Source organism: Saccopteryx leptura, chromosome 7, assembly GCF_036850995.1.
Source record: "Saccopteryx leptura isolate mSacLep1 chromosome 7, mSacLep1_pri_phased_curated, whole genome shotgun sequence".
In the NCBI taxonomy this organism is placed as follows: domain Eukaryota; kingdom Metazoa; phylum Chordata; class Mammalia; order Chiroptera; family Emballonuridae; genus Saccopteryx; species Saccopteryx leptura.
In genome coordinates this window covers 55,385,906-55,408,238 of record NC_089509.1, presented here as the reverse complement: position 1 = coordinate 55,408,238, position 22,333 = coordinate 55,385,906, and the positions used below count along the sequence as shown (strand labels likewise).

Here is a 22,333-nt window from a genome sequence, read left to right as displayed (position 1 = left end):
CACAGGTTAAGAGGATCTAGCAGGAAAATAGGGTCTGTCATACAAACGACCTCACTCTGTTAACTCTGGACAATGCTCCCTTGAGTATGACTTGCTTTCCTCTCCTAAGAAGAGAATTCATGAACCAGAAAAGAAACTTACAAAGAAAGAGCAAAATAATGGGACTGTTAATATGACTCAATACTTTTGTTTCTTTTATTAAACTTCTGGATATTCCTCTTATTATACATTATTCCAGATTTCATTTTTTTTGGTATAGATTTAAAATAGTAGCGTCTCATTATTTGTCCTGATGTATAATCATTCCAAGAAACTGAATTTTACAGAGAGGAACCTGGTTACCTGGTGAATATGTGCTGATATTCCACGTGTGCCGAGAGCTGGGCTAGAGGCTGTAAAAGACCCGGAAGTGGCGTTCTCAATCCAATGTTGCTCCCCATCCTGGGAAAACAAATGCTTTATTCCCTCCTCTAGGCACTACCTGTTACTCTAATATCTTAGCACATTCTTAGTTGAATGTGCTTAGACCAGAAAGCTTGATGTGGCTATTTATAAAGAAAGGATTACTTTTTTCCCCCCAGCTTGGGGCTCTGAAAGGTTTGGAAAATAAGTTTATCCTTACACCTAATATGATTTTTTTTGAAAGATATGGACTCTTTTCCCCCCTGATTTTCCTGTATTGCTTTTGATTGTTGCAAATTTTCTTTAGCCTAAGAGTGTTTACCTGCAATGTTTGTTGACAAGGAGACTACTAGCCTCCAATTGAATTATGTGAGTGTACGCTATGAATTACACACCAGCCCAGTTAATGAATTCAGTTAATGTTCATAGCAACTTTGGAAAAAAGTCAAATTTTTACATTTATTCTTGAATTTGGTAGTTTGGTAAGTGTGTGTGTGTGTGTGTGTGTGTGTGTGTGGCAGAGACAGAGTTAGAGAGAGGGACAGATAGGGACAGACAGACAGGAAGGGAGAGAGATGAGAAACATCAATTCTTCATTGTGGCTTCCTAGTTGTTCATTGATTGATTTCTCATATGTGCCTTGACCGGGGGGTTACAGCAGACTGAGTGACCCCTTGCTCGAGCCAGCGATCTTTTGCTCAAGTTGGTGAGCCTGGCGACCTCGGGGTCTCGAACCTGGGTCCTCTACATCCCAGTCCGATGCTCTATCCACTGAGCCACCGCCTGGTCAGGCTGAAAAAAGTTTTAAGATTTGTTCCATTTAGATTTTTTTTTCTCCCATAAACTCTGTGTTTGGCTCTAGTGTGTGAAATCCACCCCCACTCCCAATTTATTTTAGACTTCAAGGTATTAAACAATGAAGTATAGATACTACCTAGTAACGTTTAGAAGGGTTGTGAGTAAAGGCTACTTGTTTAAAATGACACACTCAGAAAATAAAGTGCATACTTGAAATCAGGGGTACCTTAAATTGTTATCAGACTAGATCTAGACCTAGTCACCATAGATCTTAGATTCACCTAAATTTTTATTGAATTTATTGGGGTGACATTAATTAAGAAAATTATATAGGTTTCAAGTGTACAATTATAACCCATCACCTGTATATTGCATTGTATGTTCACTACCCAAAGTCAAGTCTCCTTCCATCACCATCTATCCCCTCTTTACTGTCTTCTACCTCCCCCCCCCCCCCCCGTTTCCTCTGGCATTCACCATCCTGTTGTTTGTGTCTGTAGCAGTTTGTTTTTATTTTTTTTTTATTATTTTTTTTAATTTTTAATTTTTTTTTACAGGGACAGAGAGAGAGTCAGACAGAGGGAAAGACAGGGATAGACAGACAGGATGAGAAGCATCAATCATCAGTTTTTCGTTGCGACATTTTAGTTGTTCCTTGATTGCTTTCTCATATGTGCCTTGACTGCAGGCCTTCAGCAGACCATGTAACCCCTTGCTCGAGCCAGTGACCTTGGGTTGGGTCCAAGCTGGTGAGCTTTCTGCTCAAGCCAGATGAGCCCGCGCTCAAGCTGGTAACCTCGGGGGTCTCGAACCTGGGTCCTCCGCATCCCAGTCCGATGCTCTATCCACTGTGCCACCGGCTGGTCAGGCAGCAGTTTATTTTTAAACAGCACATACTCTCAGCTGACTTGTGGTGGCACAGTGGATAAAGCGTCAACCTGGAAACGCTGAGGTTGCCAGTTCAAAACCCTGGGCATGCCTGGTCAAGGCACATACGGGAGTTGATGCTTCCTGCTCCTCCCCCCTTCTCTCTCCCCTCTCTATAATGAATAAATAAAATCTTGAAAAAAAAACAGAAACAAAAAACCCAGCACATTCTCCCTTTATAATAGAATGAGTGACAAGCATCTGACACTAGTAGGGCATTTTCGTTGATTGCTAAGAGGCCACCCAGCAATGATAGAGTATTAGTTTGTTTTTTTTTCTGGATAGATATTTCCAAACATTAGTCATTTGGGTGTTATAACAGGCATGGAAGTTAATATTGAAAAAATGGATTTAAAAAATGAATTATCATGTATATTTTGATAAATTGAGTAAGTTGGGTTTGACATATTACTTTACATAACTATTTGGAAGATCAAATGTAAAAGTCACTAATTATAAAGAGTTACTTAATTGCAAAATTTCCCCTATCAGGTTACATTTTATGTGATTTTAAATAAGTGGCTTTGAAGTGCTTTAAAAAATAACTCTTGAGTGTCTATTGTGTTTTTTTTCATGGTGTGTTTACTTTTGTATTTAAGCAAAAACAACAAACCTCAAAATTTGACTTGTAATAAAAGTTGCTTAGGAAATAAGAACTGCTGAATAGCAGAATCAGGAGCTAAATCAATGTTTGTTGTTTTAAGCCGTTAGTTAAATCCTTGGGATGAGTTTTCACATAGCGAAAGCTATCTGATTATACAAGCATGTTTAACATTTCTAAAAATAAATTTGTTTTGGAAAAAATACCTTTAAAAATATGTGTTTTCAAGGCAGGCAACATATTAGTTTGAATTTTCTTCTGTATACTTAGTTTCTAAGTTTATGCTCCCCCCCATAATGATATTAAGCTCTTTGAAAATGGACTGACCTTTAGATTGTTGTAATTTTTCAATCAGAAATTTATAGATACTAAGGGAAGCAAATGTACTGAACTTTCAAATGTAATATGTTGGATTACTAACAATAGACCTAATTGATAAAAGTGATTTAATATATACTGTGTTAATAGCTAAACCTCCAAAGCCCCTAATCTCTCATGGAAATATTGCTTTGTAGAAAAAAATCCAGTGAGAAGTTCTGGGATTCCAGAGTGAATTTGTACATTCCTTTGGGGCATTTTTGCAAGGGAGGTTGTTGTGTTTTAAAGGTAGTTGATAAGAAACCTGCACCACCAACCCCAGACCTGCACCACCAACCACCATCATGCATTAGTCTATAGAAGGTATTTGGGTGTACGTATTCCTGTACCACTCGGTACCATCATTTAGCCAAGGAGAGTTTCTGACCATTTGCAGCATACATTATAAATCAGGATGTCACTAACAGACAATCAGATTTGAACATTCCATGAACAAAGTAGCCTATATCCCCTAGGAATAGATCACTTAACTATGTTTATGTCATGCTGTTGATATGCCAGCATTTACACAAGTCAGGATAGCACATTGTTTGTTTATTTTAGGATAGGTAATTGATCTGTATATTTACCTAATTTTCAGTTAATTAGCCAAGATTTGAAATGGGTTATTTAGCATAATTGCTTAAATAAATACATGAGGAGAATACAATTTTTCTTCCAACCCCCAAATTACTTCTTTCCCACTTTGGGTTTTTAAAAGAATAATTTTGAGTCTTCTCCAAGTTGGGCTGATATTGGCTACTGTCATTAAAAATCTTTCTACTTGGCTCATAATACACGAGGAGGGTAGTGGTCAGATATCTGGGAAAATTCAGAGGATTTTCAACTGCCAAATTAGTTCCCCTGGGAGACTCAGGAAAATTACAAGATGTATTTGTTAATGAAATGAACTTGTTTAAGTTATATTCTCTTTCTGGTATCACCATGGAATGATCACTGCCAATTGGAAATGTGACAACTTTTGGTGCCAAGTTTGGATACTCTGGTTGGCGGCAGAAATATTTTCTTTTTTGTCTTTAAAAAATATTTGTTTGCAGAGATGAGATTACAGATCTGGTCTCTTACAAATTCATTAAAAAACAAAAAGCCAGTTTGAATCTAAGAATAAGGGACCACAAATTGCTATATATTATGTAGTAGTAAGAGCCTAATTACTGTAAGATAAATATAGGCTGGAAAACTGAAAAAAGCACAGTCATGCAAATGAAAAGTTACTCATGATGTTATCAGTCAGAGATAAGCACTTAACATTCTGATCTTTTTCTTTATGCTTTTACCCTGTGTTGTGAATCTGTTACAGGTAAAATGATACATCTTTGTCTTTGTTACATTATATTATAAATATTTCTCCTAATTTATTTTGTTACATTATATTATAAATGTTTCTCAATCATTCATAGTCATTTTAATGAGTTCCTAATATAGTATATCAATATATAGATATAAGGGAGCAATTATTTTCCTATCATTGGATATCTAGGAGGTTTTCAATTTCCTTTACTATAAATAATAAAGTGATAAAAATCTCTAGTTCCTTAGAAAAAGTACAAGTACTGAGTTACAGAATAAGGAATTTAAGAAAGCAAGATACATAGATACATGTTGTCAAATTACTTTCTAGATTGGTTACATGAATGTTCACTTTTCTTTTGTAGTTAGCTGTGCAGAAAAGTTACCTTCCTGCAGCCATGAAACAGAGAATGTAATCATTATAAAAATGTTTTCGTAATTTTATAAGCTTACAGACATTCCTTTGATTACTAATTAGTGAATAATTTTTAATTTTTATTAAAAATTTGTATTTCTTCTGTGAAATATCTGTATGGCATAGTTTTTAAAAAATTATTTATTTTTAGAGAGAGGGGAAGGGGGGAGAAAGAGAGAGAGAAATGTTGATTTGCTGTTACACTTATTTGTACATTCATTGATTGATTCTTGAACGTGCTCTGACTGGGGATTGAACTTGCAACCTTGGCATGTTGGGATGATGTTCTAACCAACTGAGCTACTAGCCTGGGCTAGGAAGTATGTACTTTTTATTAATTGGTTTCCTGTTGTTTGTGTGATTGCAGAATGTGACAGTGAGCATTTTCGCTGTAATGATGGGCATTGTATTCCTGCATCCTGGAGGTGTGATGGGACCAACGACTGTTTGGATGACTCTGATGAAATTGGCTGCCGTAAGTTGGACAGTGGGCAGGCTAAGCTCTGTTTTGAGTAACAGATGCTTCATGGTGATTGCAGCTGTAACAAAAAGGGTTGTGTCTTTAATGACAGATTCAGGACTCAATGCAAATCTATGGCGATCTGTGTGATTTAATAGAGAACTGATGGTTAATTGTTTCAGCCCGACCAGGCGGTGGTGCAGTGGTTAGAGAATCCATCTGGGACGCAGAGGACCCAGATTCGAAACCCTGATGTCTCCAGCTTGAGCGTGGGCTCATCTGGCTTGAGCAAGAGGTCACTCACTCTGCCCCCTGGTCAAGGCACATATGAGAAAGCAATCAATGACCAACTAAGGTGCTGCAACAAAGAATTGATGCTTGTCATCTCTCTCCTTTCCTGTCTGTCTGCCCCTCTCTCTGTCTCTCTCTTTTTCTGTCACACACACACAAAAAATTGTTTCACTCTCCCTTGAGGAAGGGATTCAGTTCACATTAATTTTACCCTTTATCACATGACCTTGATATAGAAACAAATTTGGGAGTAGTTTTCTGAAGCCAAGAGGTGGCTATTTCAGATTATTCACTCTGGAAATTTTGTGCACCAAAAAGGAAAAGCAAAAACAATGTTATCTGAACTACTGTGATTTGTAACTGTAAGAGTCTGTTTTAATATAAAAGATGTCATATAACTTGTTTGAATTACCATAAAGGGATCCCAGAAGTGGTTAGCGTAATTATGTTTTAAAATTTTTTATTTAAAAACATGATAATATTGTAACCCCCCCAATTTACTCATTATAAAACCACTTTCACGTATAGTTCTTCATTTAGTTCTCTCAACAATATTCTGAGGTAGGTTTCAGATCAGGAAATTGAGGCTTAGAGAAGTTAAGGTCCCCAAGTTGGTGCACTTGTCCACCCCTTACATCCATTGCTCTCCTGCTTGCAACAGGTGATCACACTCCTGCGATTTTATTCTTTCTGTTAGGTGAACAAACTAGGGTTACCATCCCAAAACCAGGAAAACAGGAGAAATTGGTTTGAATTGTTGGCCATACTATGGCACAACAGAACAGTCAGACTTTGGTGTAATTTTTGGATGACAGTGCATTTGAAAATGGGAGGAAAATGGAGAGTAGTTCCTATACAGTGCTCCTCAAACTTTCATGCACAAATGGGTCACCTGGGTAGCTTAAGTACAGATTTCGATTCCTTATTTTGAGGTAGGACCTCAGATTCTGTATTTCTACAAACTCCCGGGTGATGCTCATGCTGCTGTCTGGGAACCATACTTTGAACAAGGGAGTAATTCTATTTGTAGAGACATGATCATGTGCTATCTGTTTGTCTCTTCTGGGCTTATTGAGTTCAGTTTACATTAAACCTAAGAACAAAAAGGCGAGAACGGTGTATTCTGGGATAAAAAATATGTAAGTGAACAGCTTTACCAACAACTTTTCAGAGGTTATTATATTTTAGTGACCTATAAGAATGATAATAACATCAATACCAATGACAATAGTGATAGCAACTAACAGTATATGGTACTTTCACATGAATCATTTAACTTATTTTTTAGTAACAAACCATGAGGTAGAAGTACAGCCTCCATTTTAGATGTATATACATTGAGGCTCAGAGAACCTGCCAAAGGTCCTAAAGCAAGTAAATTGTGAAAATAATTATTTGACTCTGCGTATTCTTTTCCAAATATCAAGGCTCTTCCAGTTCATCATGATGTTTTACTATTAGTTATTTTAGAACATTCCAAATAATTTAATAACTCATGGTTAACTTTTACTTGAATTAAAATTTTAGTTTGATGGGTTTTTTTTTCTGTCATCCTTTACATGTATGTGAGTTTGGGTTGTTTGTTTCATTCTTGGTATTTTTATATTGCTTTGGCTCATCTGTTTGTTTGTTGTGATGCTAAGGCTGAGATTGATAGTGAACTCAGATTGGTGTCCGTGTGTTCTAGTATAGGATTGTTTACTATTTACTAACAAATATATGGAGCAGGAATTGATGTACGTTCTTTTGAAATAAGCATTGCTAGTTGGTATAATAGGATGGTTGTTTGACATATGTCCTTTCCTGGTTTGTTTCAGCTCCTGCTTCTTGCCAGCCAGGCTATTTCCAGTGTCAGAATAAAGAGCTGTGCATCCCCAACTCCTGGGTGTGTGACAATGAGCAGGACTGCGAGGACGGCTCAGATGAACATCAACATTGCCGTAAGTGTTTATAGAGGAATCTCGTTTTGGCCCTTTGGACACCTAAAACCTAACCTGTTACAAATACAAAGCACAATAGAATGAGTCTTTATAGATGCTGAGTTGGGCCTCATACAACGATGGACCCTATGCTAATATTCTCACTCAGGTTGAACGACATTGAAAGCATCAATGTGCTGAAGAACTATGAATATACCCCAGTAGTGTGGAAATGACCAGATCAGTTCTCAGTCTTTAATTTGGATTGTTACACTCAAGGAACAAAACATTTATTGGTATCCATAGGTGGAGTAGTCATTTGTGTGGTTGGTGTCTGGAGGGGTCACTTTGATCCGACAGCACACTCTGCTTTCAAGCCTTCTATCTATTCTGCCCCAGAATTGAACTCTCTTCATTTTGATTGAGTAGAGCAAGTAGGTAGGCCTGTTGGAGGCATTGTTGGTCATTGCTTCAGTGACTGCTGCCAAAGCCACCGCAGGATGAGCTGCAATGACAAAGAAAAGGATGGCCATAAAGAAGACCTTAGCAGCTGCTGCATTCCTGGACTCTCAGGGAGTTCAGGGCAGTAACTGAAAGAAACCATTAAATTCTAATTTGGGGGGGGATCAAACTGGATAAAAGAGTTTTAATGAGCTTAAAAATAATTTTGGGTGAGAGTAATATTGGGTGAATATAAGATGACAACATGTAAGAAACATGTCTATCATGTGTATCATTTCTTTCTTTTTTCTTTTTAATGTGTGCTTGAGAGACAGAGACAGACAGGAAGGGAGAGAGACGAGAAGCATCCACTTGTAGTTGTGACACCAGGCTCTGCCAGCAACAAAGGGATGCCGATCCTCGGGACAAAGAGGTTATGGGGAAATCAGCAAATGATATAAGAGTGTGAAGGATGGCAGAAGTGACAAGTGGCAGCCTTTTTTTTTTTTGTATTTTTCCGAAGCTGGAAACGGGGAGAGACAGTCAGACTCCCACATGCGCCCAACCGGGATCCGACTGGGATCCACCTGGCACGCCCACCAGGGGGCGATGCTCTGCCCATCCGGGCGTCGCTCTGTCGCGACCAGAGCCACTCTAGTGCCTGGGGCAGAGGCCAAGGAGCCATCCCCAGCGCCCTGAGCCAATCGGTCAGGGCCAGACAAGTGGCAATCTTGAGGAAGGCATGACAAGAGCTAACCATAGCTAAACAGGGGTCTCTATCCAAATTAGGTCCAGCATTGTGTCAGGATTTGAGGTGGAGTGGCAGAAGGGGACCAGAAACAGGGAGATGGGTGATGGTAGTTCGAAAGTACTGAAAGAAGAAAGGAAAAATACCAGGCAGTGTGGATTAGGAAGAAATTCTTATTTCTGGGAAATCCCCTTGGACCATGATATTCTATAGCTAGCTTCTTTAAGGTCTTAGGGTAAAGATGCGTTGACCTGCATGCAGATAGCAGGTACTGGGTGGGAAAGATAGGGCTGGATTGTGGACCTGTGGAGAACAGTGACTCTGCTTTATTCAGCCTCATCCTTCCAGCCTGACATTCTGTCTGGCAGATAGTAGGTTTTTGATAAATGGATAATGAATAAATGAATGATGGGTCGTTTATCTTTTGGTTAGATATGCCATTTTGGTTCCATGTTCCCTTGTTCCCCACATAGAGTAGGAAGAAAATTGAACTGTAGATTGTTATACAATGTATGGTGAATGACCTCTTGCTAATAAAAATACTTAACAGAGGGAATGGGTACTACTAAGAGAACTGCTTGGGGAAAAAGACTGAAGGAAACTTTGTAGCAGTAATTTATTAATGAAGTGACTCATCATTTTAAATAAGTATGGATTGCATAAGGTAATTCTTGCATTTTTGTTAATGACATAAAAGTTTTTAATGAACACTCTTTTGTAAAATTTTATTTAGAAAATTAAATTTAACAGGGTGACATTGATCAGTAAAAGTACATAGGTTTCAGGTAAATGTTTCTATAGCATTTGAACTGTTGATTATGTTGTGTACCCATCACTCAAAGTGAAATAATTTTCTATCACTGTGTATTTGTCCTTCTTCATGTTTTCCCTCCACCCCCCCACCACATCATCATCCCCCTGGTAACCACTGCACCTTTATCTTTGTCCATGAGTTTCCGATTTATATCCCACCTATGTGTACAGTTCTTAGCTTTTTCTGATTTACTTATTTTACTCAGTATAATGTTCTCAAGGTCCATCCATGTTGTCATAAGTTGCAATATGTCATCATTTCTTATGACTGAGTTGTATTCCATTGTATGTATGTACCGCATCTTCTTTACGCAGTCCTCTATCGAGGGACACTGTGGTTGCTTCCACGTATTGGCCACTATGAATAATACTGCAGTGAACATGGGGATAGACATTCTTTAACTACAGACAGAAGCCCTGGCCGGTTGGCTCAGCGGTAGAGCGTCGGCCTGGCGTGAGGGGGACCCGGGTTCGATTCCCGGCCAGGGCATATAGGAGAAGCGCCCATTTGCTTCTCCAACCCCCCCCCCCCCCTCCTTCCTCTCTGTCTCTCTCTTTCCCTCCCGCAGCCAAGGCTCCATTGGAGCAAAGATGGCCCGGGCACTGGGGGTGGCTCCTTGGCCTCTGCCCCAGGTGCTAGAGTGGCTCTGGTCGCTGCAGAGCGATGCCCCGGAGGGGCAGAGCATCGCCCCCTGGTGGGCAGAGCTTCGCCCCTGGTGGGCGTGCCGGGTGGATCCCGGTCGGGCGCATGCGGGAGCCTGTCTGACTGTCTCTCCCCGTTTCCAGCTTCAGAAAAAAAAAAAAATACTAACTACAGACAGAATATGCCAACACTATGCTCACTAAGGTCACCAGAGAACTCCTGATTGTCAAATAAGGTGGGCACTTCTCCTTCCTTTTCACATGATTGCACTTGATTCTGGTGATCACTTCCTCCTCTTGACACTACAACTTGGCTGCCATGATGCTCTATTGTCTTAACTCTCTTCTTAATTGCTTTGATCATTCTATTTTTGTTTTCCTACTTAGCCCTTGAGAATTGGTGTTGCTCAGAGTCTGCCCTTAGCAGCTTTTTGCATGTTCTATGCCCTCCCAGCCTAATGACAAGCATTCTCATGATTTCAGTAACCTTCTAGGGGCTGATGATATCAAAGTCTATGGTTAAGACTCAGGTTTCTTGCTCACACTTCAGTCTTGATATTCAGCTGCCTGTTGGATGTCTCCAATATGCCTCAGTGTCCCAACTAGAATTGATCATCTCTCCCGCCCCTGGTTTTTCCTTGTATATTTGTTGGTGTATATGTATTATCCTTATTATGGAAATAAAATTAACCCACTATAAGGTACTAGTAGAAAGTATCAAATTGGTCTCAAACTATCAGAAATAGGGAGATGAGGCTGCTTTCCTTCTTAGTCTAGAATTTTATGAAACATTTTCATAATGAAAGTTTTTTGTTTTTGTTTTTTTTTTAAATTTTTTAAAAAAAAAATATTTTTTTTTTACAGAGGCAGAGATAGACAGGGACAGACAGACAGGAATGGAGAGAGATGAGAAGCATCAATCATTAGTTTTTCGTTGCGCATTGCGACTTCTTAGTTGTTCATTGATTGCTTTCCCACACGTGCCTTGACCGTGGGCCTTCAGCAGACTAAGTAACCCCTCGCTGGAGCCAGCGACCTTGGGTCCAAGCTGGTGAGCTTTTTGCTCAAGCCAGATGAGCCCGCGCTCAAGCTGGCGACCTCGGGGTCTCGAACCTGGGTCCTTCCGCATCCCAGTCCGATGCCCTATCCACTGTGCCACCACCTGGTCAGGCTGAAAGTATTTTATTAGATAAAAAAGGAAGATTTTTTTTTAAAGTGAGTGGTAGGGAGATAGAGAGAGACTGCCACATGCGTCCTGACCAGGATCCACCAGGCAACCTTCGTCTGGAGCCGATGCTCGAACCAATGGAGCCACTGGCTGCAAGCAGGGAAAAGAGAGAGAGAGGGGAAGAGGGAGGGAAAGAGAAGCAGATGGTTGCTTCTCCTGTGTGCCTTGACCCGGGATCAAACCTGGGACATCCGCACGGCCGGCTGACACTCTATCCACTGAGCCAACTGGCCAAGGCCAAAAAAGGAAGATGTTCGTAGGTCACATTTAGCATGTAACAATTAGCATGAAAAGGATGTCACAATTCCCTAGGCCCCCAAGCTAGAAACTTGGAAGTTACTCTTAATTCTTTCCTTTCTTTCACTGTATACATTTCATCATTCTTGCCTAATTTACTTTATAATCACAGTGGTCTTCAATGTCTTGCTACCAGTTTTACTCCCCAACTGAATTAGGTAAAAAACGTCCTCTTTGAATTAGGTAAAAAACGTTCCTTACAAACTCAGGAATTAACATTCTAATGCAAGAACGTCAAAAATTAGAATGTTTGGAAAGTCTACTTTTAAAGACATTTGTTTTCCATCAAAGTCTCACAAGGAAATAACCCTCTTGTTTATTCTGCCTAAAAAATAAAAATTGAATGATACTCGCTGAAAAGAAGCTACAAAATTTTGAGACTTTTGAAGAATGGAATTAAAAGAAAATGGGTCTCATGCAGAGTACCTCATCCAGGCCTGAGAAGTTGAAAGAAAACTGGTTCAGGAAAATATCTGATTATTAAAGCTGAGGTTATCTGCCATTTTCCTTTCTGAATGCAAGATTGACTAGTGCAGGCACACGATGCAGCCATCCGTTTCAGGGGGGAAAACCCTATCAGGCGGTGCCATGCCCACCACTGCAGACCACCAGCCTAATTTACTTTAAAGACATATCTAAAGTTTATTTCTTTTTTTTGTGTGTGTGTGTGTTTTTCTGAAGTTGGAAAGGGGGAGGCAGTCAGACAGACTCCTGCATGTGCCCGACCGGGATCCACCCGGCACACCCACCAGGGGGCGATGCTCTGCCCATCAGGGTGTCGTTTTGTTGCGACCAGAGCCACTCTAGCGCCTGAGGCAGAGACCACAGAGCCATCCTCAGCACCCGGGCCATCTTTGCTCCAATGGAGCCTCGGCTGCGGGAGAGGAAGAGAGAGACAGAGAGGAAGGAGAGGGGGAGGGGTGGAGAAGCAGATGGGCGCTTCTCCTGTGTGCCCTGGCCGGGAATCGAACCTGGGACTCCTGCACGCCAGGTCGACGCTCTACCACTGAGCCAACTGACCAGGGCCTAAAGTTTACTTCTTTCTCATTTTTGCCACCACTGCCAATAATATCTCTTATCCGGGTGACTGCAGCAGCCTCTGGACTGGCCTTCCCACCTCAGGTTCTGGCTGATGCCCCTGCTGGAAAGATGAAACTAAAATCCTTTGGTAGCTCTTCATTACCGCAGGGAGAAAGCTCCAACTCTTTAACACGCATACACTGGCCCCTAAGATGTGGCCTGCACTTACTTCCCATGTCTGTCGCTTGGTGTTCCTGCCTTGGGCCACAGCGGTGCTTGCAGTTCTCTTGAGCATACCATGCACAGTCCTGGTCTTTTGCTTCTGTGCATGCTGCCCGAGTGCTCGGTTAGAGACAGACCTTCCTTCCTTTTGGCCTAGCTAATTTCTGCTTCTCCTAAAGACCCAGGTGAAATGTTTCCTCTCCAGGAAGCTGTCCCTGTCCACATCCCATCCCAGAGTGAACGAGGCACCCTTCCCTGATGCTTTTGTAATACTTTGTGCACCTATAATCCACTTTCATCATTGTTTTCTGATTATTTCAAAAATCCCCTCCAGAAAACTATAAGTTCCTTGAGGGCAGGGATTATGCCTTCATCTTATGTTCCCATTCTCGGTGCCCTTTGTGGTGTGTACTAGGTCCTTAATAGGTGTTTGTGTAATGATGATTAAGGAATCCCAACATTATATTGGTTGATGAAAATTTAGAATTTTAATTCGTCAATTATTATTTTTAGCAGGCCACATTTTCCCCCAAAGCTTTTTTTTAGTGAGAGTATGTGTGTGTGTGTGTGTGTGTGTGTGTGAGAGAGAGAGAGAGAGAGAGACAGAGAGGGAGAGAGAGAGAGAGAGAGAGAGAGAGACAGGAAGGGAGAGAGATGAGAATCATCAACTCATCATTGCAGCACCTTAGTTGTTCATTGGTTGCTTTCTCATGTGCCTTGACTGGGTGGCACCAGCTGAGCCAGCGACCTTTGGCTCAAGCCAGCAACCATGGGACCATGTCTATGATCCCACACTCAAGCCAGCGACCTCAGGGTTTCAAACCTGGGTCCTTAGTGTCCCAGGCCAATGCTCTATTCTCTGTGCCACCACCTGGTCGGGCACCTAGTGCTTTTCTTTTTATGTGGACAATTGAAAATTTTTATGATGCCTGACTGGTCATCAACCTGGGTGCTGAGGTCCCAGGTTTGAAACCCCGAGATTGCCAGCTTGAGTGTGGGCTCATTGATATGATCCCATGGTTGCTGGTTTGAAGACCAAGGTCACTAGCTTGAGCCCAAGGTCACTGGCTTAAGCAAGGGATCACTGGTTCAGCTGGAGCCCCCTGGTCAAGGCACATATGAGAAGCAATCAATGAGCAACTAAAGTGACGCAACTAGGAGTTGATGCTTCTCATCTCTCTCCCTTCCTGTCTGCCTCCTCTTTCTCAAAATAAATAAATAAATAAATAAATAATCTCATAACGATTCCTGGGACTTATAGAATATCTTTCACATCATACTTTGCTTGAGTCATCAATTTGCTTGATTTTATCTGAAAGCAAATTTGATAAAATAATATCCTGCTTTCAGCTACCCTAATCAACATAGGACAAAATTATTATTATGTTTTAAAGACTTTATTCATTTTTAGAAAACAGAGAGAGAGAGAAAGAGGGATAGAGGAGTAGGAAATATCAGCTCCCATATATGCTTTGACCAGGCAAGCCCAGGGTTTCGAACCAGCGACCTCAGCATTCTAGAACAACACTTTATCCACTGCACCATCACATAGGATAAAATTAAATAGCTTAAATTGTTTTCCTTCTCTTTGTAAAACTGACACACATTCAATGTAGAAAATTTAGATAATAAACTCTATTAAATCAACCATATTTCTATCATTCAGAAATAATTCCTATAAACCCTTTGTCATATTTCCTTCTGATTTAAACAGGATTTCAATGAGAGGGGCCTTATTGATCCTTGATTAATAACTATAAGTGCCAAATTCTTATTTTACTTATCTTTTTTATCATATAGGTTTTTATTTTTTTATTTTTTTCAGAGACAGAGAGAGAGTCAGAGAGAGGAATAGATAGGGACAGACAGGAACGGAGTGAGGGATGAGAAACATCTATCATTAGTTTTTCGTTGTGACACCTTAGTTGTTCATTGCTTTCTCATATATGCCTTGACCGTGGGCCTTCAGCAGACCGAGTAACTCCTTGCTCGAGCCAGCGACCTTGGTCTGAGCTGGTGAGCTTTTGCTCAAACCAGATGAGCCCGCGCTCAAGCTGGCGACCTCGGGGTCTCGAACCTGGGTCTTCCGCATCCCAGTCGGACGCTCTATCCACTGCGCCACCGCCTGGTCAGGCTCATATAGGTTTTTAATCTACAGCGTTTTCTCAACATGTGGATAAAATAATTGTTTACACTAACATGTGTGAGTGTTCAGATGATTCTGTGGACATTTTGATAATATCCTGATAATAATATTGTTGCTTTTATACTGTAAGCTCTCTTCCTTGGTGAAGGAGGATACTTTACCTTGTGACCCTATGAACTTTATGTTCCATGTACCTGCTACTTTGCCTTTGCTTTCAAATATCCTCACTCATCTTGGGTAAATGTCAGTGAGTTGGTCTGTGTTTGGCAGTAATTATAAAGGAATATTTTTTCCCTTCGCAGCTGGGAGAACATGTTCAAGCCATCAGATGACATGCTCCAGTGGTGAATGCATCCCATCTGAATACAGGTGCGACCACGTCAGAGACTGCTCAGATGGAACTGACGAGAAAGACTGCAGTGAGTCCCTTTCAGTCTTTGCACTGTATTTGGTTTCACATTTGTCCCTTTGGCATTTTAATCAATTTGTTAGATTTGATGATGGACAGACATGACTACAATATGCCTCTTGTTATTGAAATCTCTTGGCAGATTCTTTTGTGGATTAGAGGTGATGTTCTGATAGGACTCTATTTTTACAAAGACCTTCTAAGTGTGTCCTGTCTTAGCACATTGGTTTTCTGTATTTTTTGAATTAAGAAACTTTTAACATTAACAGAGAATCCTGAAAGATCATTGGATACATTGAGTATAAAGTTCAGTTTGGTCAATTTTAACTTTAGAACATTACTATGGTAAACATCTAGGTCAAATGTCTCACTAGTTTGTATTCTTATAGACTCAATTTTTTTTTTTCCAGATTGCTTTTGGAAAAGTGTTACATTTTGAGAATGACTTTACCTATAATGGCAGCATTCTCTATCTGTTTGTAACTGATAACCAACCACATAAGATCAGGTGGACAAATTATAATATTCTGTGTAACGTTTAGATATTACCATAACCAAAATAAGAGAGTACAATCATGTATTACTTACAAATAAATGAAGAATAATCTGCCTGTTTTGAGGTTCATATAGAATTATTAGACTACAAGAATATAGGAATTGTTCTACTGTGTCAGTCTATGGTTCATCAGACTCAGTCTTTAGTCTTAGACTTGCTAGTTTCTCTTAAAAGCCCTTGTAAGTCTATCTTTTATGAATTTATCCAGAACTTCCTTTTCTTTTTATACATTTTACTCCTGACACGTTATACATTTCTCCTTTTGGTATATTACAATTAGAAGTTTATTATGTGCTTCCATTTTTTTTTTCTTACTAAGGTACTTCCTTTCTTTTGTTTATATGTTTTAAACTATAAAGACTTATTTTAATAATCAATATTCTAATAATCGGAAAACAGATTTTGTGTATCTTAGAAACCTCTATCATAAACTTCTTAGTTATCACATCTCCATCTAAAGATTTAAATTTTAGTCTATTCTCCTGGGAGTTCTCTTTTATTGTTTGTGAATTTTGATGGAGGAAATACTTATATATGTGAAAAGGAGAGACCTGGGCTCAAGAACAGGCCCAGATTCATGCTGCATCCACACTATTATATCAGGCGATTTTTTTTTTTAAGAGAGAAAGAGAGCAGGAGAGGGAATGAGAGAGGAAAAGAGAGAGATGAGAAACATCGACTCCTGTTGCAGTAATTTAGTTTTTTTAATTTTTTATTTATTTTTATTTTTTTTAAAGATAAATTTTTATTAATGTTAATGGGGTGACATCAATAAATCAGGGTACATATATTCAAAGAAAACATGTCCAGATTATCTTGTCATTCAATTATGTTGCATACCCATCACCCAAAGTCAAATTGTCCTCTGTCACCTTCTATCTAGTTTTCTTTGTGCCCCTCCCCCTCCTCCTTCCCCTCTCCCCCTTCCCTCCCATACCCCCCCTCCCCCCCACCCCCGGTAACCACCACACTCTTGTCCATGTCTCTTAGTCTCATTTTTATGTCCCACCAATGTATGGAATCATGCAGTTCTTGTTTTTTTCTGATTTACTAATTTCACTCTGTATTTTTCTGAAGTTAGAAATGGGGAGGCAGTCAGACAGACTCCCGCATGCGCCCGACCGGGATCCACCTGGCATGCCCACCAGGGGGCGATGCTCTTCCCATCTGGGGCATTGCTCCGTTGCAACCAGAGCCATTCTAGCGCCTGAGGCAGAGGCCATGGAGCCATCCTCAGTGCCCGGGCAAACTTTGCTCCAATGGAACCTCAGGAGGGGAAGAGAGAGACAGAGAGGAAGGAGAAGGGGAGGGGTGGAGAAGCAGATGGTGCTTCTCCTGTGTGCCCTGGCCAGGAATCAAACCCGGGACTCCTGCACGCCAGGCCAACGCTCTATCACTGAGCCAACTGGCCAGGGCTTTTTTTTTTTTTTTTTGTATTTTTGGCAATTTTAGATATGATAGGGTGTATCTGGATGTCACAAAAGAGCAAGTCCATGAGTCAAGAACATTGCTTTATTTTTTTTCTTTTTTTATAAAGATTTTATTTATTCATTATAGAGAGTGGGAAGAGAGAGAGAGAGAGAGAGAGAGAGAGAGAGAGAGAGAAGGGAGGAGGAGCAGAAAGCATCAACTCCCATATGTGCCTTGACCAGGCAAGCCCAGGGTTTTGAACAAGCAACCTCAGCGTTTCCAGGTTGACACTTTATCCACTGTGCCACCACAGGTCAGGCAAGAAGAACATTGTTTTTGTTAGGCAAACAATAGGTCCTTTACTGAGGCAAATGAAGAAAATATTTTGATTAATATATACCACTTAATGATGAAGATATGTTCTGAGAAACATGTCATTAGATGATTCATTGTTGTGCAAACCATATAGAATGTACTTACACAGACCTAGAGGGTACAGCCTACTACACGCACAGCCTGTATAGTATAGCCTATTGCTTTTAGGTGACAAGCATGTACAACATGGTCCTGTACGAACAACAGAATATTAATTAAAGCATAAGAGAAAATGGTACAACCAAGAGACATGAGCTATATGAGGCAGCTGGCAATGTAACACAATGTACTGTTTTACAGCAAACTTTTTTTTTAAGTCGAAAGAGTATACTCTAAAATAATGATAAAAAGTATAGTGTATAGTAAATATATAAACCAGTAACATAGTCACTTATTATAATTATCAGGAATTAGGTACTGTCCATAATTATATATATTAATTTACTTGTATATGATTGACAGTGCACACTGGCATCACCACAAACGCGTGCGTGATGCATTGTGCTGTAACTTTAGGATGGCAATGATGTCACTTGAGTGATGGAATTCTTCAGCTTCATTATAATGTTATGAGAACACTGTCTTCCATGCAGTCCATTGTCAACCAAAACGTTATTCTACAACACATGACTGTATTATATTTTGCAGTATTTTGTAAACTTCAAAGCATTATATAATTTCCAGTTATTATTATTAGATTTATCAATAAAGACAATAGGGCAGGCATTATTATACTCTTCTATGAATAAAGAAATTAAAACTACAAAGTGTAGAATGTCCTGTTCAAGATTGTACGATAATGTGGCAAACCTAGTGCTCAACCCATCTTCTGGTTCCAAGTCTGGTGATTATTCTTGATGAAGGACTTTTATTTACAGAAGGAGAAAGTTCTACCTTGTGCAAGTTTTAGATAGAACCAGAGGCCTGTGCCACCAGCTAACAGTCTGTGTCTTTATTCCTCATTTACAAGTGCATAAAAATGAGTGCTTTATTGCAAATGCAATGGAACTGAAGGAAATGCTACTTCAGGGAAAATAAAAGGCAGCTGAAACAGACTGTTTGGATTTATTCCATGTGAACAACCTGCAGCCAAATCTAAAGTCACCAGTACAACTGCCTGACGACTTTGCCAATGGACCTTCCGGAAAAAAGCTGGCAGGGTACGAGCATAGGAGCAGCTGTTACAGAAAGGAATGAGGAAAGGAAGTGAGTTTTATAAAATATCTGGGCAGGAGTTTTTAATCAAATTTTTGTTTGTATTTTTTTTTTTAAGTGCAAGTAACCAGTGAAACACGGATTTAGTTAAGAAAAGAGAACCAGATTTATAGCTCATTGTTTTTGGAATTATACAAGTCATGAACCCTTCAGGGCTCGTGGTTGTGAAATGAATCTCGCACACGGAAGGGCTTTTACACAATGTGGCACTTGTTCCTATTTCTCTCTACCTTGTTTATTTATAGTTATGTGCTACTTATGCAAGAGTGTGAAAAATATCTAACAAATCAGAAGAAATGAAGAAAAATCTTCATACTTCTATGTTAGTGCTTTGATCTCTTGGCCACTGCTGGATTTGTACAGGAAGAAAATAAATGGCCTGGATCAAAGTCTTTAGAAAGTGCAAGTATAAGGGACGGGATTGGCCTCATTTTTCCTCTTTGTTCGGAGCACTTGTGTGAAGTTGGATAGGGAACTGCCGTTCACCAAGCACCAATCAGTATCTTGTGCAATTTTTACATGAGTTCTATAAGGTAGGTGTATGACCATCTCCATTTTACAGAGATTGTAAATATTGTCAAGAAGCAAGGGTGGAGGAGTCAGGATTATTTCTTTCTTCTTTTACAAGTGAGAGGAAGGGAGATAAAAAACACAGACTCACGGGAGTGCGCCCCTACTGGGATTCACCCGGCACCCCACCACCCCCATCTGGGGCTGATGCTCTGCCCATTTGGGGCCATGCTTACAACCAAGCTATTTTTAGTGCCTGAGTCAGAGGCTCCATGGTGCCATCCTCAGTGCCTGGAGCTGATGTGCTCAAATCAATCGATCCTTGGCTGTGGGAGGGGAAGAGAGGGAGAGGGGGAGACAGAGAGAAGGTGTGAGGGAGGGGTAGAGAAGGAGATGGTCTCTTTTCCTGTGTGCCCTGGCCAGCAATCAAACCCAGAACATCCAGATGCTGTGCTTTGGATGAGCCACTTTGTACTTTGCCACTGAGCCAACTGTCCAAGGCTGGAGGCAGAATTTTAATGTTGGTCTGAACCAGGGTTCCCCAAACTTTTTACACAGGAGGCCAGTTCACTGTCCCTCAGACCGTTGGAGGGCCAGACTATAAAAAAAACTATGAACAAATCCCTATGCACACTGCACATATCTTATTTTAAAGTAAAAAAACAATAAAGAACAAGTAAATTTAAATCAACAAACTGACCAGTATTTCAATGAGAACTATGGGCCTGCTTTTGGCTAATGAGATGGTCAATGTGCTCCTCTCACTGACCACCAATGAAAGAGGTGCCCCTTCCAGAAGTGCGGTGGGGGCTGGATAAATGGCCTCAGGGGGCCACATGCGGCTTGTGGGCTGCAGTTTGGGGACCCCTGGTCTAAACCCTATGCCTGTGCTCTCAGAATACTTCTCTTTAGTAATGGAAGTTTACAAATTATTAAAAAAATTATTGTTTAAAGCTTATGAAAATTTTAAACATAATCAAAAGCAGAATGAATTGTATAATGAACCTCCTTGCACTCATCATTATTATATTAATTATCAACTCATAGGAAATTTGTCTTACCTGTAGCTCTTTACTCTTTTCCTCTTTATTTTGAAGCAGTATTTAGTTCCAAAATATAAGGACTAAAACATAGCCACAACATCACTATCTCACTCAAAAGTTAACAGCTGTTTCTTTAAAATAATCAGATATGCAGTCAGTTTTTAAATTTCTCAATTATTATTCTTTTTGAAGAAAGAAAGAGAGAGGAAGGGAGAGAGATAAGAAGCATCAACTTGCAGTTGCATCACTTTAGTTCTTCACTGATTGCTTCTCATTCGTGCCTTGACCAGGGTGGGGTGGGGTCCAGCTGAGCCAGTGACCCCTTACTCAAGCCAACAACCTTGGGCTCAAGCCAGTGACCTTGGGATTCAAGCCAGTGACCTCAGAGTTTTGAACCTCGGACCTCAGTGTCCCAGGTTGATGCTCTACAGGCTGTGCCACCACTGGTCAGGCAAATTTTTTCAATTATCTTGGTATTTTTTTTTTTTTTTACAGAGACATCAGAGAGAGGGATAGATAGAGACAGACAGACAGGAATGGAGAGAGATGAGAAGCATCAATCATCAGGTTTTTGTTGTGACACCTTAGTTGTTCATTGATTGCTTTCTCATATGTGCCTTGACCATGAGCCTTCAGCAGACCAAGTAACCCCTTGCTTGAGCCAGTGATCTTGGGTCCAAGCTGGTGAGCTTTTTGCTCAAACCAGATGAGCCCACAATCAAGCTGGCGACCTCGGGGTCTCGAACCTGGGTCCTTCCGCATCCCAGTCCGATGCTCTATCCACTGCGCCACTGCCTGGTCAGGCAGATCTTGGTATTTTTAAAAAAGATTTTATTTATTCATTTTATAGAGAAGAGAGAGGGAGAGAGAGAGAGAGAGAGAGAGAGAGAGCGAGCTAGAAGGGAGGAGGAACAGGAAGCATCAACTTTCATATGTGCCTTGACCGGGCAAGCCCAGGGTTTCGAACCTCTGACATCAGCGTTTCAGGTCAACCCTTTATCCACTGCACCACCATAGACCAGGCTATCTTGCTATTTTTTATAGTGTGATTATTTAAATCAAAATCCAAATAAAATCTATCTGTTAGAGTTAGTTGCTATCATGAAATTTATAGCTTTGCTTTACATTTCAGTTTTTTAATCCTGGCAATTTATTTATTTATAAAACCATGTCATTTGTCCTGGAGTTTCCCACAGCCTGGGTTTTGCTGATGTCATTTAACATGTTTTTCTGTCTCATGTATTTTTTTGGAAATTGGTAGCTAGATCTGGAGCAAGGGTTCTCAACCTTGGCACTAATGACATTTGGGGCCAGATAATCTATTTTGGGGAGCTATTTTGTGCATTGTAGAAAGTCTGGCAGTATCTTTGGCTTCTGCCCACTACAAGTCAGTGGTACCTCCAACAATCAAAAACGTGACAACCAAAAATGTCTCTAGACAATATCAAATGTCCTCCAAGAGCAAGTTGTCCTTCTTTTCTCTGATCTAGATCAGAATAGCACTATTGTAGAGGCTTGAACAGATGATACAAGGATGTTTTTTTTGTGTGTGTGTGTTTGGGCAACATATTTTGTGTATAAGGTATATCTTTCTGGTGGTAGGTGCCTAATATGGTATTAGCGCCATTGATGATCTTCGTTGAGATCCTTTAATCATAGTAGTACTTAGCTATTTTAAATGTCACTTCAAGCATATAGCAGCTTATAGTTTTAAATTAGATTATTCCCACATGATCAAGGATTTAGTGAGGCTTGGCTAGAAATCATCTTTGTGAGA

The 22,333-nt window shown here is 40.3% G+C and overlaps 1 protein-coding gene across 1 annotated transcript in view; it reads left to right on the top strand.

The window, feature by feature from the left end:
* LRP2 (LDL receptor related protein 2) overlaps nt 1–22,333 on the top strand; it is a 253,234-nt gene that overhangs the window by 41,462 nt on the left and 189,439 nt on the right. Inside the window, exons 2-4 of the mRNA XM_066346663.1 lie at nt 5,179–5,286; nt 7,380–7,502; nt 15,341–15,457. Coding sequence (XP_066202760.1) covers nt 5,179–5,286; nt 7,380–7,502; nt 15,341–15,457 — 348 coding nt within the window. The remainder of the gene's footprint in view (nt 1–5,178; nt 5,287–7,379; nt 7,503–15,340; nt 15,458–22,333) is intronic.